The 16,403-nt window shown below is 37.7% G+C and overlaps 1 protein-coding gene across 7 annotated transcripts; it reads left to right on the forward strand.

The window, feature by feature from the left end:
• The first annotated feature begins 332 nt into the window (after nt 1-332).
• LOC4335036 (polycomb group protein EMF2A-like) lies at nt 333-16,144 on the forward strand. 7 transcript variants are annotated; one of them, XM_015780962.3, is made up of 23 exons: nt 333-608; nt 2,308-2,418; nt 3,138-3,397; nt 3,541-3,657; nt 4,781-4,949; nt 5,023-5,078; nt 6,332-6,446; nt 6,533-6,776; nt 7,548-7,684; nt 8,365-8,424; nt 8,695-8,819; nt 9,643-9,695; nt 9,872-9,924; nt 10,183-10,236; nt 10,325-10,384; nt 10,857-10,903; nt 10,976-11,100; nt 11,931-12,045; nt 12,137-12,185; nt 14,485-14,568; nt 14,722-14,801; nt 15,364-15,453; nt 15,611-16,144. In XM_015780962.3, the coding sequence occupies exons 4-23, from the start codon at nt 3,623-3,625 to the stop codon at nt 15,732-15,734; spliced, it is 1,875 nt and encodes a 624-aa protein (XP_015636448.1). In that variant the 5' UTR covers nt 333-608; nt 2,308-2,418; nt 3,138-3,397; nt 3,541-3,622; the 3' UTR covers nt 15,735-16,144. The 7 variants fall into 7 exon arrangements, with proteins under 7 accessions (XP_015636448.1, XP_015636445.1, XP_025880583.1 ...); XM_015780959.3 differs by lacking the exon at nt 2,308-2,418; XM_026024798.2 differs by lacking the exon at nt 2,308-2,418 and having other exon boundaries at nt 3,598-3,657.
• The last annotated feature ends 259 nt before the right edge of the window (nt 16,145-16,403 follow it).

The following is a 16,403-nucleotide window of genomic DNA, read 5'->3' on the forward strand; positions in this document are numbered from 1 at the left end:
TTGGGTCAACTAAACTTGTATTATTGGAATGGACTACTTTATATGACATATCTCATATCCAGAGGTCCCATCGGGTTACTCGTGGGTGACTGATGATCTTTATCCCCGTTCCCGGAAATTTGCGGGGCCCATCCCCACTCACCCATGGGTGAGAACTGCCCCCCATCACTGCCCCGTAGGGGCGAGCCCCCGCCGGATCCCTGGCCCCAATGTGAAATCAACCCCAAGTCTCAATCCCGTTCAGGCCCATGGGCCGCACGCGACTGTAATCCCAAGCCCACAAGGGCCCATCAGGCCTTATTAAGAGCTCCCCGCGAGTCCAAACCCAAAACGCGAAAAAACAAAACAGAAAAAAACAAAAAAAAAACAATAAAGGAGAAGCAGCTCCATCCAAGTCCACTCCAGCGCCGCCGCTACTCCCGCTCCCCACCGGCGCGCGCCGCCGTCTCCCCCCACGCCGGCGCCGCCGTGTACCGGGGCTCCCGACTTCCCCTTCCACCGGAGCTGCTCTTCGGCCTCCTCCCCCTTCGCCGGCCGCAGCAGCAGAAGCACCCAGCGCCCGTGAGCCCGAGTCGCCCCCCACCTCGGCGAGGCCTTGACCTAGGCTGGTAAGCCCTTCTTCGAATCACTCCGCTTTTACTTTCGCCCCCCAACTGTTGTGCGGTGGCCGCGTATTGCGCTAGAGCTGTCAATGGCTGGCTAGGATGGTTGTTGCCACTCAAACGGGACATCATATTGGCGATTGGCTGTTTTTTACTTTACAGTTTGGCATCAGATGTTATGTGCGAGGCCGCTAGGAACCGTGTAGCACAATCGTTACAAGGGAATTAACAAATTAGGAAGAATTTCGCGTTTTCTTGTTTTGTTTCGTTTTGTTTTTGTACGGTAGCGCGCTGTACATATCCTGTGGCTGTCAGAGATAATTTCTTCCCTAATTTTTTTTTTCATACCTGCCTGTCATGAAATATAATAGCAAATCGACAATGGTTTGGTGTGGCTGTCAGCCAAAGGGTGTTTCTAGTAGACAATCGGGACATCCACAAATGCGAAGGGGATGATTTTTTTTTTTTTTTTGGTAGAGAGCACCACACCAGATTTACAACAGAGTTTTTAGTCTTGTCTCGGATGTTAGTTACAGTGTCTATACTGAAAACCTCAATGTCATATTTAGTTATTCTGTAGGACAATAACCAACAAATAAACGGGCAGAACTTCTTGACCAAGTACATATTCTGAAGGTTCTAAGGCAGAACTTCTTGACCAAGTACACATTCCGAAGGTTCTAACTTTTATATAGCACCATTAGTTAATTGCTACTCATTGCCTCTCTGATTGGCAACAGATAATCAATCTGGATCACTTTTTGATTAGTACCATCCTCACACTGGCCCTAAACATGGTACGATTTACGTCCACAAGGGATGAATCATGCACACAAGAAACAAATCATTTTGTGCAAAAGATTCATCCCGGACCTCTTGCTTTTGGGGACCCAATTTCTTATTGTATGGTCTCAGAACGTAAACAAATAATATGGTTCTATCCTCCATTTACATGTATACAGATGCCCCCTCCCAACCTCTGAATTTAAAATTTGAAATAACACGATATAGTTCTGCTATGATTGATATGTTGTAGTACATAACAGCTATTCTACCAGTTGATATGGTTCAAGGCCGCAATGCTGTACCGGTCCAGTTATGACCGCTGTTGCACACATTCTGTACAAATACAATTCGGGGTTTCATACGTTCTAGACACCATCCGCTTTGAACCCTTCAAAACTTGAGACATGCAAAATTAATTGTGGTAATCCTAATAAAACATAAGTTTTTTCACCATAAAATATAGATGTAATCCTAAAATAGGCCAAGTTATTTTAGCGTGCATGTGTTGTGCCTGCTGTAGAAACACTTCACTGCTAAATTTCCTCTACCCATTCTTCAAATAGTGAGTTGCACCAGAGATGCAACCAATGGCTACATGAGTGCAAGTAGGTCAAAGAACTTGAAGGTTGCTAAATTTGTTAACTAACCATATTAAAGTGAATCATGCCAGTACAAAACTGTGATTGATATTTTTTTGGTGAAATTGGTGATGAAAAATAGAATCAAGTGCCCTACCAACTAAACAAGATTAGAAACGAATTTGCAAAAACTGCCAAGTTCTGTAATCTACTTGCATTAGCATCCACCTTGGGAACTTGCAAATTCTTCTACCTATAGGCTACTGTTCAGTTTACTCTTCTTTAAAGCATTTCTTGTCACTTGCAGTGATTTCTGGCTGTCTAACTACGTAAATTCATAGGCCCTGTTTGGTATGGCTCCAATTCAAAGTTCAAGGTCCAATTCAAAGTTCAAGGTTGGGACTGCTTCATGTTGGAGTTGGGGTTGATTTAGGAAGGTGTTTGGCCAGATGGTTAGCTCCAACTGTAATAATATCACTATTTCAAGCTGGCACAAAAACAAGCATCCTGCATTTATTTCAGCTCATCCTCGGTCACCACTCCTTGTCCCAACTGTACCCTCCACCTACCACCGTAGATGTAAAGTCATGTGAAGTTGACCATTTGGCAATCAATATCAAAGAGGATATGAAATCTGTTTTTTGGTCTAATTGTAACCTTCATCACCAAATCAAATCCTGCCTCTGGCATCCAAGTTTAGCCATACAAGTGTAGAACTGTTTACATGTATCGTCCAAGAAATATATTAGACCATATATTAAATTGATAATCTGTGAGATAGCCTGTAGGCATAGGCACATTGATCCAATGAGGGAATTTTTTCAAAAGAGAGTAACCAATGGGGACCTTGTAATTTGTCAATTAGGGACTAGGGAGAGGTGCCCATGATAATTAAATAGTACTATTGTAGGCTGATATCGGTGGGGGCCCAGCCACTGGTTGGGCCCCATGCATGTCGCAAATGTCTACATGATTTATATTTATCCAGTTATTTTAGTCGGAAAGTGGAGTTTCTAGATTATTCTTGAAACTTCTGATGGTGCTAGGTCTTAACATAAGTAAATTACTTTGTTACTCAAAAGAGCAGCTATCACCACACCTGGCAATACTCCTAATTGAGCAGGATTATGTCATTTATTCCATTATTAATATTAATTAATGAATTTGGCAGCTAAGAAATACATTCTGCCCTGCTGGATCTGCATTCCCCATATCCCCTTCCATAAAGGACCCCTCATTCCCCTTCTGCGCCTGGTCATATTTGCGCACTCCATTTCGATCTGCCTGTGCGCAGGAAAGAAGTCGAGCAAATCAATCCCCAAATCCTCTCATATAATTCGCAAGCACCTTGCCACCACCGTTCTTCGACCGGATCCTATCAAGAGAAAAACTCTTCTCTTTCCACTATTGGAGATCTGACTACTTTCCTTGGTAAGCCCTAGCTTTGATTGGTTCTACTTTGCCCTAATTTTCTCCCATGAGCACTCAGGTTTACTTGTAGGATCCAATCCCTTTCTTGGATAATCCATTAATTTCAATTTTTTTTTGATTTGACTGATCTAATATCTTCATAGGGTTCCTTTCACGGGCACTCGTCTGTGCTTCTATGTGCTGATTTTGGTGGATTCCAGTGTACCGAGCTTTTCGTCGACAAGGATGCCTGGCCTACCTTTGACTGACCATGATGCAGTGTACGCAAATGCCAACTATGTTAATTGCTATGCCTTGTTCATGCTATTTGTTTCTTCTTTTACCATCCCCATGATGCTTCTTTGTGAACTGAAGCAAGGGGCAGATTTTCTGTTATGCTTGGATAATTGGATAGGAACACAAAATTGTGCCATGGTGCCCTCCACAGCCCCGTTATCAACACCATCCACCCACACCCATCCCTCCCCCTCTATAATACCTGCACTAATCGAGGAATAAACGCAAAGCAGATAGGTCTATTAGTCTTCTAAGAATCTAATGCTAGTTTTGGATGGGTTAGCATGCATCAGACCCTTCTCTGTTGAACATGTTATGTATTTCCCCAACAAACGAAAAAATGGCATGGCACATGTCCAGGGTCAGTCCTTATCATCAGTGATTTAGGATTTTAGAAAGTAAAGAGCCCTTTCAAATAAATTGATTGGAAACTTTCTAGTATTTAAGTTCCAATGGATTGACAGAGAACTTCGAAACCACATTGGAAGAACTCTTAAAACTCAGTTTATGTTCGAAAAACATTCAAAATTGATTCAAACCTTCAAATTGGAACTTTTGAGTCGGTATCAGGAAAACTTCAATTAAAAATCGATTGGAATTTGGAAGGAGGGAGAAAAAAAAAGGAATTTTTAACTAGGTAGTCAGTTGAATTTATAATTACAGGTACAAAGAATGATGGAAAATAGTCCAACATGCATATGTTTTATGAATGGTAGGAGGAATCTGACATACAGGCCTGAATCACTGACTGGTTGCTAAGGCCAAAGTTACATGTATGTGATATCTGGTTTCTAGTTGATTTAGTGAAACATGATGATGTTTAGGTTGATGGTATGATCATGGAAGGGATACTTTAGTGAGGTGGAATGGACATGTAGTAGTTTTAGATCCCTTGTCTCTCTCACCAACTTAGTCTTCTTAAGTTGTAAAAGAATAGCTAATTTTATGGTTGATGATTGGTCAGCATAAATCAACCTTGGCTTGTATCTTGAATTTAATCATGTCATTTGTATGTAGTTCAGTTTATTTATAGATTGGAGCCATTTCTATATGTTGGATAGGTTTAAAAGCTATTCTATATTTTTATTCAAGTGTGTTTATATACAGGAATACCGGATGTGAATTTGATTGTCAGAGGTCTTCAGACCAGATGTGCTGTGAGCACTCTGTCGCTCAGTTCTCTTCAGATCAACAACTTAACCCTGAAGAAAATTTAGCTTTATACTGCAAGCCACTTGAGTTGTACAACTTTATTCGACACCGAGCCATTGAAAATGTAAATCTCATCATGAAAACCTTGTCTTCTGATATGGTTTAGATAAGCATGCTCAGTATGTCTCATTTTGCAGCCTCCTTATCTTCAAAGATGCCTTCTTTATAAGATACGTGCAAAACAAAAAAAAAGGTATGTCTCATTGATCCTTGAGTGGTTTAAGTCTGAACTACTTCCACCCTATGCATGTACCATTCATATTCAGCTAAGCATCTTGAGAACTGATTGATATTCTTACATTTTTTTTCTTTATATTATGGCCCAGTTCTTTTCAGCTACTTCATCGGATTCTTACGGTGGATTATTTGCTCCACGTCTGTAAAAAAACATTTTTTTCACTGCATTGATAGACCACTTGTTCTAAGCTATTTATTATTAATTCTAAAAATATTTAATTTGTTCCTACAATCAAGCAGATAATCTGTTTCAAACTGGGCCTATGTATACATTTAAATTCACCACCTGGCCTTATGGAAGAAAGGAGTGAAATCATAGGAATCCAATAGGAATAATCTGTTTAGTCTATAGGAATTTCACAAGAATTCAAACGTGAAATCCAGCATGTTGGGAATTTTCATAATGCTACTCTCTCTCTAAATTAACGTACCTGTTTCTTCAAAGCATCTTCATAGCTCAATTGAAAAAATCACATGTTTTGGAAAACCTTAGGATTCAACTTGATGTGCATCCCCAATTCCTGTTTCGTTTTTTTTTCCTGTTCCTTTGTTTTTCCTGTTATGCCAAAGAGGCCCTAACTGATACTGGTATATGTAATATGTGACACAATTTTGACTCTTATCCAGCAGTTTCAGTTGCTGAAAGACAGTCAGAATCGTTTGGATTAAATATGCCAAAACTCAAAAGGAAAAAAATTATTCTGATTCACAAAGCAGTTCCTTCTGCTGATAGTGCAGAGTTATGAGTATGACTCCAACATGGTTTAAAAGAAACATATGGAAATTATATTATGTTGGTTGTTCTAAAGCACCTACAAGACAATCTTATTTTAAATTGCATGCTCCCTCTGTCCTAGAAAAAACCAACTTCTGGTGAAGTTGGTTTCTTTCTGGGACGGAGGGAATACTTGACTAGTTAAATATTAAATTGGGAAGTGCATATTCTGTTTAAGTGGAAAATTATATGTTTCCTGTATTCTTTGAACATTTGGGTGGATCAGAACTTAAAATTTAGACTCCAGCAGCAGCTGGGCTCTCAAGTGTGGACAGTTGCATAGATGAAGCCTAATTCGTTCCCATATGTAGTTTTCTTATAACATAAACCTGACTCAAATTATTTTTCGAGAGTAATCTTTTTGATAAAGCGTGATTGAATTTTGAAACTTATTTGTTGCAAACTCTGATTTGCATCTGTGTTCATGAATGTAGGATACAGATAACTATATCATTACCTGGAAGTAACAATAAGGAATTGCAAGCACAGAATATCTTTCCTCTGTATGTTCTGTTTGCTAGACCTACTTCAAATGTTCCTATAGAAGGAGTAAGTGTTGTTTCTGTAGTTCATGAAATGACTTATTATTTATTCTGTCTACTACTTCTCTTCTCATCTATGGCTTGATATTGCAGCATTCTCCAATATATCGGTTCAGTCAGGCCCGTTTGCTTACTTCCTTTAATGACTCTGGGAATAATGACCGTGCTGAAGCCACATTTGTTATTCCTGATCTGGAGACTTTAATTGCCACCCAAGCTTATGGTCTTACTTTTATCCTTGTTAGCCGCGGTACCAAAAAAAATAAAGGGCGAACTGGACAAAATCTTTGTGAAAATGACTGTTCTGAGAAACATGTGGACTACTCTTCTCTCCGAAGTAAGTCTGTGATCGAACTGAATAATTGGTACAGTGTAATAACTTTTTGCTTCCTTATGCCATGGATGATGTAATTACACAAAGAATCAATTCTTAACTAATGGACACAGAGGCGTCTGCTCTCCTCCATAACCAAGATATGAAAGCACAACATTTCCATTTTAGAGAAAATACCGAAGGCCTCTTCTGTATGTCTACTGAATCTCAGCATCCCATGATGTTCAGTATCCAGCTGACATCCACATCAACCGGAAAACAACTAACCTGTTAAAGTTTTAATCCTTAGCTCCAGGTGGTATACTGTATATAGTTACTAGTAGCATGCCAACTCTTCTCATTGATGTGGACTCATGGGGAACAAAGTCAGCATTGTACAGTTTTACTCAACTTGAAAGCTAATATTTAAGAAATGACTTGCCATTTTAGCTAAGCAGTACTGGTTATTTTTGCCTGTCTTTACTGGTTTTAACATGATCAAGTGAATAAAATACCATCAAACATTGTTTGTTTAGTCTACTGAGAGATCCACATACTAGACCATTTTCATGAGTAATACAGATCCTTTAGTTCCTTCTGTAGAGGGCTTTCTCATTATTGGAATTTCCACTCTTACAGATTCCGATTCTAAAACATGCGCCTTTACAAATTAAGCATAAAAAAATATGCAATTTTGTATCTCGTGGATAATTAGGCTTTTTTTTTTGTTTTTGCGGGTAATTAGGCTTGTTGTCTTGTTGAATGGACTAACTATTGTTTCATATGCATTTTCAGAGCTTGCAGGGAAATGTTTCTGGGGTAAAATTCCGATCACTTTACTTAATTCATCTTTGGAGACTTGTGCGGATTTAATTTTGGGGCATATAGTGGAGTCACCTATCAGTATATGTATGAGCCCAGGCTACTTAGAGGTTAACTCCAGTGTCCTTAAAACATATAGCTTATTCTGACATTTCATTATCTTCTTCTGAGCATGTCAATTTTCCATCTAATTCACAATCATAGGATAGACAGCCACTGGCTTTCATGGCATAAGAAACCTGTTTTAGGGGGAAAAAAAGATGCCATCTAACCTGCCTGCATCTGCACTTCACTTGATTTTTGATGATTTAGGACATGTAACTTCTGATTATGCAAATTGCTACTCTTGGACAATATTTGCCACATTTACTTTTGTATTTTGCGCAAAAACTATCTGTGCTTCAGAATTTGCTGCTACTTTACAGTTCTACTAGTGGTGATGCTAATCAACATGGACTGTTTAATTGAAAATTTTGGATTCTCACAGAAGTGGAACATTTATTTTGTAGGAGTGATAAGTGCTTGTTTAAATTGACACATACTAAGCGATTCAATAGTACAGGTGGAAAATTGCCTAATTAAATTTATGTCTTGTCCTAAGTTATCATTGTTTGATGAATTATAAAAAATTGTAGCACAGGCTGGAACCTGCAGTTACAAAAGTTTCCTGGAATCTCGTGCAAGTTCTCCGTGTTTTCCTTCCTATGCCCCTTGTATTCTGCTATCCTCCTTGTTTACCGTGGAAACTATATGTTGACACTACTTTTATCTTTTGATAACGCATGTGCAGCCAACATTTCTTGAGCATGACAATTGCTTGTCATTTTGTTCCCGTAAAGCTGATGCTATGGTAAGTTCTTATTTCTTTGTTTAATATCATTATTGCTTTCAGTTTCCAAATTTATGTAATAGCTGATAAATATTGTTTACGGTGTACATGAACACTATCGTTTGCTTATTTCTCTATGTTTAATCTAATCAAGTAATCATTGCTTCCAACTTTTGAAATTGCTGTGGGGTATATAATATTATAGTGTACTTGATCACTTTGGTTTGCTGACAAGTACAAATTACTTCATGTATGTAGCTTTACTGAGACTATTGATCTTTGCTATTACAGGTTCCATATCAGTTGCAAGTAAAAGTATCTGCAGCAGAGGCTGGTGCAAAAGACATACTCAAATCTCCGTATAATTCCTTCTCATATAGTGACGTCCCACCATCCTTATTACTGCGTATTGTAAGGTAACTTGTATCCCAGCTATGCATGGCTCATGTTCTGTAATGTTATGAGTTATTCAGCCGACAGTTCTTATTTCTCACTTTATTGTTACCCAGTATAATAAGAAAAAATATGTTTTTCACTCTTATGTGCTTTTATCCCTAATATGTGAGACTTCATCTGCTCATTGGACTATACTCCCCCGTCCCCAGTCACATAAACATGTATTTTCTCGAATATGCAGGAGAACTGCATATCATTGCATTAAGGAGAGAAAATATTTGCAAGACACACTCACACTTCCCAGTCACTACATGTCATCCTAAATTCCTAATACTAAGTTTTACCAAAGATACTGTCTCAATTACATGTAGTTTGGATGTATTTGAAAAGCAGGATAAATTCCATTATGAATAAGAATTCCATAAGAAAGCCAAAGTGGATTATTGTTGTCCTTGGAAAAGTAGAAAATTCCCCTGATGAAGGTCCTGATGTGAAGCTTTGCACAGTTCTTTTTCTTGGCTTAAGCTGCACTTGACCCCATCTAGGTTGAGTTTGTTGCAGTACTATGCTTTTTTTTTAGGGCACTGCAGTACTATGCTAATACCATGGTAAAACCACTCTTATGAAATTCTGTAAGGACTGGGTTTTATTATTCGGATTGAGGAGCTCCAAAATAGCCTCTTAGGGTCAGGCTGAGGTCCAGGTAGCGCGGTGCCGGTGCCTGGCCTGCCTGGGTGATATTCATCATGCCTAGTTATATTACCTTGCTCTGGTTTGTTCATTATCTAATGCATTTCAATTCTGGTGTAACAAATTTCACTTTGAGAAGTTCTTTTTGTACAGGCTAAGAGTTGGAAATGTGCTCTTTAACTACAAGAACACACAAATGAGTGAAGGTTATCCTCCCCCTCCTTCCCTCCCTCCCTCTCCCTCCAAAGAGAAAAGGAAAAGAAAAGGAAGAACTGCTGTTGGCCAATAATGAAGATCAATACATGCTTTGCAACTATCTGTTTTACTTTAGTTTTGCATCATTTTCTGTTTTCCTAATGATTCTTTAATTTCTTCTTACCAGTAACGGAAGATTTTACTTGCCCGTTTTGCTTGGTACGGTGTGGGAACTTCAAGGTAAAGTCCGAAGCAGTGTTTCTTTATGTTGTGTTTGCTCATTTCACTGGTTGGCTGGCATATGGTTCCTGTCACCTGCTACATTTTTTTATGAAAGCTATCCATTCTCCATTTTGTACTGTACCTTTTATGTTGATGAAAATTAAAAAAAAGTTGGTCCATATTTTCATACATCTTCATACGAAAGCAATACCCTTTTGTGTTTCCTGCTTTCCTGTTAGAAGTCACATCTAATATTGTGATTTTGTGCAACATTAGGGTCTGGAATGTCACATGACTTCATCACATGATCTGTTCCACTACGAATTCTGGGTGAGTAAATATCTGAAGTCTGAATTGCACAGTATCCTTCAATCATACTCATAGTAAGATAACTACTTTGTTTCTCTTGTCAAGACAGATATCTGAAGACTACCAGGCTGTTAATGTTACGCTGAAGAAAGATAACATGAGAACAGAGGTAAATTAGTGATAAAGGACATACACTGTACCTAATTGACCTAGGTTTGATGTATCAGGGTTGTGGGATCCAGCCCATGCAAACTAGCATAAATTTTACGTACATGGCTTAAAAGCTCCATTTCTATTTAATATTGATTTAAGTGAAAATCTTTGTTTTAGAACCATTACTCTCTTGAAAGACGGTGTTGGGCATGATGATGTGTTCTACACCCACTCCACTATAAAATCTTTTGTGGCTATAAATGTGTACTCATCTGTGTATTGTTTGTAAGATTTTCTAAAACAATTGTATAAAGCACACAAGGTTGCCAATGGGTCTCATATATGTAGATTTGTTTTGGATTTGAAGACAATTTCTTTTCAATTTATATTTTAGACTTATAACATATTTATTGGGATCCGTTACAACACGTGGGCATGATGCTAGATTGCTAGTATCTGGAAAAACTAACTGTCAACATAATTTACAGTTTGTGGCAGCAGAAGTTGATAATAGCCATCGGATCTTTTACTACCGGTATGTTTTTTTTTACATTAGCTGTAACAATGCTAAATCCTTTGTTCAATGTGCCTAACTGTGTTCCATCAGATCAAGGTTTAAAAAGAGTAGAACAGAAATACTTCCGGTTGCGCGTGCAGATGCACATATTATGGAATCAGGATCACCTGAAGAAACACAAGCGGAGTCTGAGGATGATGTCCAAGAGGAAAATGGTATATTTCTCGTCTTATGGTATCCTAGCATGCAAAACAAACTACATGCTAAAGGAAACATATTGGTATTTACAGTATTTTTTCTTTTCTATATTAAGTGGGTTGTAATCTGTTACGTGTCTACTCTTGGAGAATTATTTCTTTATTCTATGATAGCTTGTTAAAACTTGTTTATTCTGTGCCATCTTGTTAAAACAAAAGGGAAGCAAATGTAGCCTTGAATTACAGGTGTTCTCTCCTTTGTTTTCAACTTCAGTTCGGTTCTTTGTTGACAGTAAAAGTTCAACACTTAAACCACCACTACCTCCGTTTCATATTATAAGTTGCTTTGACTTTTTAAAAGTCAAACTTCTTGAAAGTTTGACCAAGTTTATAGGAAAATATAGCAATATTTATAGTACTAAATTAGTTTGATTAAATCTAACATTTAATATATTTTGATAGTATTTTGTTTTATGTTGAAAATATTACTACATTTTTCTATAAACTTGATCAAAACTAAAGAGTTTGTCTTAGAAAAAAGTCAAAATGACTTATATTATGAAACAGAGGTAGTACTATCTTTGTGTAGCTTTAGCTGAGAGCTTCTGAAATGGAAACCCCACCTACTAGTAAACCTATTCTTTGTAGATTTGCAATTATCATTCTGCTAGAATGTAAGGAAATGTCTACGCCATATCCTGGGGTTTCTCTTTCTCATTATTTTGGCATTTTGTGAAGTTTATGTTCTTATACTTGTTCCGCTGAAAATCTGTTCCATATGTTGTCCTGATGTTACTACAATTGAGGCATTTTCTTTCTAATTTCGTCTCTCTTTTTTCTTTTTGCAGAAAACGCTTTGATTGATGATTCTAAGAAATTACATGGTAGCAATCATTCACAATCAGAATTTCTGGCATTTGGGAAATCAAGGAAGCTATCAGCAAATCGAGCTGATCCCAGAAAGTAGTCCTCTGTTTATCTTCATGATATCATCTTACTGTTATATGGGTTTTTAATCTAACTTATTCTTCATTGCATTTATATTATCTGGCAGTCGTCTACTTCTGCAAAAACGTCAGTTCATCCATTCTCATAAGGCACAGGTGATCGAAAAAGGCCTCTTCTCATCTTTATTTTGTTTCTATTTTCAGTAAAACTTGGCCTCAAATTTGATAAGATCTATTTGAGGCTTCAGATATGCATTACTTGCAATGTTTTCTGAATTGGGGCTTTGTCTGCACTTTCTAAAACTTGCTTTTGTAGTTCTTTTTACTGACAGCTAGTGCTTCAGTCGTATATTATGTGTGAACAGATAATAGCCCAACTGTTGTCTTGATTATTTCATTCCCAATTACTAGTAGAAGATTATGTGTCGTGGTCCATCTCTAGCAGAATTTGGTGGGAAGCCATACTACATATTCCACTCTCAGCTAGATCCTTTTGAAGTGGCGTATGATGGCCTGGAAAAGTAATTGTATACAGATGGGGAAAAAATGTGAACACCAGAATGAGGATGTTGTCAATTTACTAAGATATGAAGTCGTAATAAACAAAGATGTGGTTTATATGCTTTTCTAGAAATTTTGGGTAAAGGTCACTGGACTGCATATATAAGATAGTATAACACCAGATCATGAAAGCATTGATCATGCACACACTCTCTCTCTGTGTTCTTTTTTACTAGTCATATTGAACATCAACATGGTCACCAAGACACCAATACACAATAAGGTAGGAAAAGGTTTGCTTATAACTCTGGACATTGTGAAACTCTGGAAATCGGACCTAAATCACGAAACTAAATATTTTACAACCTCAAATTCTCAAAACCTGTTGGATGGTTTGATTGTGGTTTTAGCCACATTAGCGTCCACATCTCATGTTTTCTGTTAACATGGCAGCTCACCCAGTAAAGTATTCCTTACCTTCCACATTGGTAAGATCTCGGGGGGTTTGGGGGCAATCAGGTGGCAAAACCTAGTGGCATGTCGATGCCATGTGAACAAAACCAATGTAACTTTAGTCTCACGGGTTTACATGAACTACTTAAGGAGTTTGTGTTCTTGCAGTTGGTGGTTGATTTTTCAGACTTTTGCAAGGTTTTAAGGTTGTACAATGGAGTTTTTCCTTAGAAATATAATGATATGAAAGTATTTTCGTGACAAATCATTCTCACATGCCAAATCCTAATATTCTTTTGCATATAATCATAGGATTTTGAAGTTCAATTGCACACATTCTAAAACATCTTTCTGAGAATGGAAAGAGTGGCTAACTAGAATACTAACATAAATATTTTGTCCTCCAAGATGTTTCAACTACATGATTATAGCTGGATTATCGTATAGCGGTGGGCGATCTTGTTAATTCATCTTGGGCAACATGGTTGACTATCCATATAGCTGAGACAATTGCATTTTTCAATGGAGGTTTAAACTTTATCTAGAAATGCAGAATGAACAAACATTAGCAAAAGTAAAAAATACATAATCAAAATTTGCTTTTACATTGGGCTTTTTTTTTTCATTTTCCTTTTTTTTTGCCATTTTCCGTTTCTATTATGCTGTCTTGTAACTGAGTAAAATACACCAACGGTCCTTAAAATTGTTTATCATCTCATTCCGGGCCTTAAAATGTTGAAAATGTAAATTAGAACCCTTAATTTTGTTAAATGTACAATCACTGTCCAAGACCCCTCTAGGAGATGACAAGGTGACCAACTTGGTGACGGCGGATGCCATGTCGGTAGTGAGTTGCACATGTGAAGTGAATATGCACAAATCCAGAGGTTATTGTGTGCTCCCTACTTTGCCAAACTGATGACCACAAACTGGTTTTGTGCACATTCGTCGTGCACTTGCGATTCACATGTGACATCGCTCGTGTTGCCAAGTTGGCATGCCATATTGGTTTGCAGAGGGGCCCATGCTCTTTGTGACTTGTTATAGTACATTTGGGCCCTGTTTTGGGAGCTTCTAGCAGCCGCAGCTTCTAGAATCTCTAGTTCCCCTAAACAGTCCAGATTCTCACCTAGATTCTGAGATCCTCACCCAAATGAACTAGAAGCCGTAAGATAGGAAACTTGGGTTTTCCAGATTCTCACCAGTTGTTTATGAGAATCTCAAGCTCCCCCATACAAGGTCTTACCAATAATAGGGGCCATAATCTGCATTTTCAAATTCCTTGGACCGGGATGAAGCTAGGAAACGAGTTTAAAGATTGCCGATGTATTTTACTCTTATCATAATGTTACTTGTTTCTTACCCTCTCCTTTTTCTTCTTAATATAATGATACGCAACTTGAATGCGTGTTCAAGAAAAAAAAAACTATTTGCATATTTCTTGTAGTTTATGCATGTATTTGAAATCAAGCTAATCATTATTTTTTATGTATTTTCATAGCCAATGACATTCGAAGAAGTTCTCTCAGATAATGATAGTGAAGATGAAGTAGATGATGATATTGCTGATTTGGAAGATAGAAGGGTAAGATGTGGCTATTTGATAATCTTTTTGGCTGAACATAGATTAAGTTCAAGCTCTACATTGCCATGAGCTCAAATCAATCTTCTATGGCTATTATTGCTGTTTTAACTTTTTTTAATTGATTTTTGTTTTAACTTTGCTGAGTAAATGCAGATGCTTGATGATTTTGTTGATGTTACAAAAGATGAGAAGCGCATTATGCACATGTGGAATTCATTTATTCGAAAACAAAGGTCAGGCATATCCCCAAAGTTTCATTGGCTCTATCAATGTAGGGTGTAGGCAGGAGTGTTTTGACCTGGTATTGCTTTTTTTTTTTGTTCATCAACTTGGCAGCTGAGCGAACCAACTATAATAATCTGTTCTTCAATCCATTTTATGTTTTAGCCATTTTTTGTGCTACTAAACAACTATTGGTAAGACCGTAAAACAGCCAGGGAATGGATAATTTTCTGGGAAGGGCATACATCAATTATCCGGCATTCCTTTCATGGCACAGTTTTCTTCACATTTTTTTTCATTTTTTGTGTAACATTCGGCATTCCTTTCATGGCACAATTTGCTTTCGCCATATTTTTCATTAGTTGTCCTGTGTAACACTCAATTGTTATGTTGTTTGGGTTCATTATTGTTTTACTATCTTAGCTGTAGCCCATTAATGACATCAGAACAATTAAAAGCCAGAGTGCATTCTTTGTCCTGAAGGGTAGATTAGAAAATGCTAGTAGAATTTTTCTTGTTTAAGCACTAGGTGTATATATGTTTCGGTTCTCTAACTGAAATATCTGGGTGCAGTATACTAGCTGATAGTCACGTACCTTGGGCTTGTGAGGCATTCTCCCGACATCATGGAGAAGAACTTTTAGAAAACTCCGCTTTACTATGGTAAGTTTAAATCTTATATTTGTTATACCTCTTATAGTTTTGTTTATTTGGAACACGTTTTGTCTGCAACAGGCAGTATTTTCATGTCCACACATACCTTTGGACTATTCTTGTTTACTTATTTATTTGATTTGCAATTCGCTCGCTGTATGAACAGGGGATGGCGCATGTTTATGATCAAACTCTGGAATCACAGTCTACTCTCTGCCCGCACAATGGACACCTGCAACAGAATTCTTGATGACATAAAAAATGAAAGATCAGATCCTAAGAAACAATGACGTGTAGGAAATATTGGCCAACTTGTGTACCATGGTGTTGATTCTGATCATTTCAAAGTTTCTTAAAAAAACATAAGCTTTCTCTGAAGCCTGAATGATCCAAAGTTAGAAACATATATGCTGAGGTTGTCATTGTTTTTACTTGGAGAAGCAGAGAACTATTCTCAATTCGATTCATTGATTAAAACTGAAGGGCCAGGTCCAGGGCCTGATAACAAACTTTCTTGTTCTGGATGACATTCAGTTCCAGCCAACACCTGGATAACGTGAGTTTACATGGACCATTCGTTGTTCAGCTCTGTGGAGCATTAATTTTTTTTTAATTTTCTTATTCAGCACCATTAAACTGGATGTATGCTAGTTATGTGAACTTCAGCGAGGAATATAGGATTCTGAAACAAATTTCCAAAGTTTGTGGTACTAAGTTTCATTTTAAAAACAGGTAACTACCTTTAAAATTGTTCTCGCGGTGAGATCTTATCTTTTTTTCAACTCGCGTGTCATGAATATTGTGTTCCTATATAATCCTCATAATTAGTATTACGGACGAATGTTTGAATTATTGCTAATCTCGTTTGCTTGCAACCAAATGCTCCTTTGGCTGCTAAATAGTCAATATTCTCCCTTTGGGTGAATGTGAAGCCATGGTGAAGGTCGTCGCTTTGCAAT

This window comes from Oryza sativa, chromosome 4 (assembly GCF_034140825.1).
Source record: "Oryza sativa Japonica Group chromosome 4, ASM3414082v1".
Classification (NCBI taxonomy): domain Eukaryota; kingdom Viridiplantae; phylum Streptophyta; class Magnoliopsida; order Poales; family Poaceae; genus Oryza; species Oryza sativa.

What these genes read in the sequence shown, in the direction of transcription:
- LOC4335036 (XM_015780962.3), top strand. Translation starts at nt 3,623, where the DNA reads ATGCCTGGCCTACCTTTGACTGACCATGATGCAGT. An exon ending in CCCGTAAAGCTGATGCTATG is followed by an intron (nt 8,425 to 8,694) that starts GTAAGTTCTTAT and finishes TTGCTATTACAG; the next exon opens with GTTCCATATCAGTTGCAAGT. An exon ending in AAGATAACATGAGAACAGAG is followed by an intron (nt 10,385 to 10,856) that starts GTAAATTAGTGA and finishes CATAATTTACAG; the next exon opens with TTTGTGGCAGCAGAAGTTGA.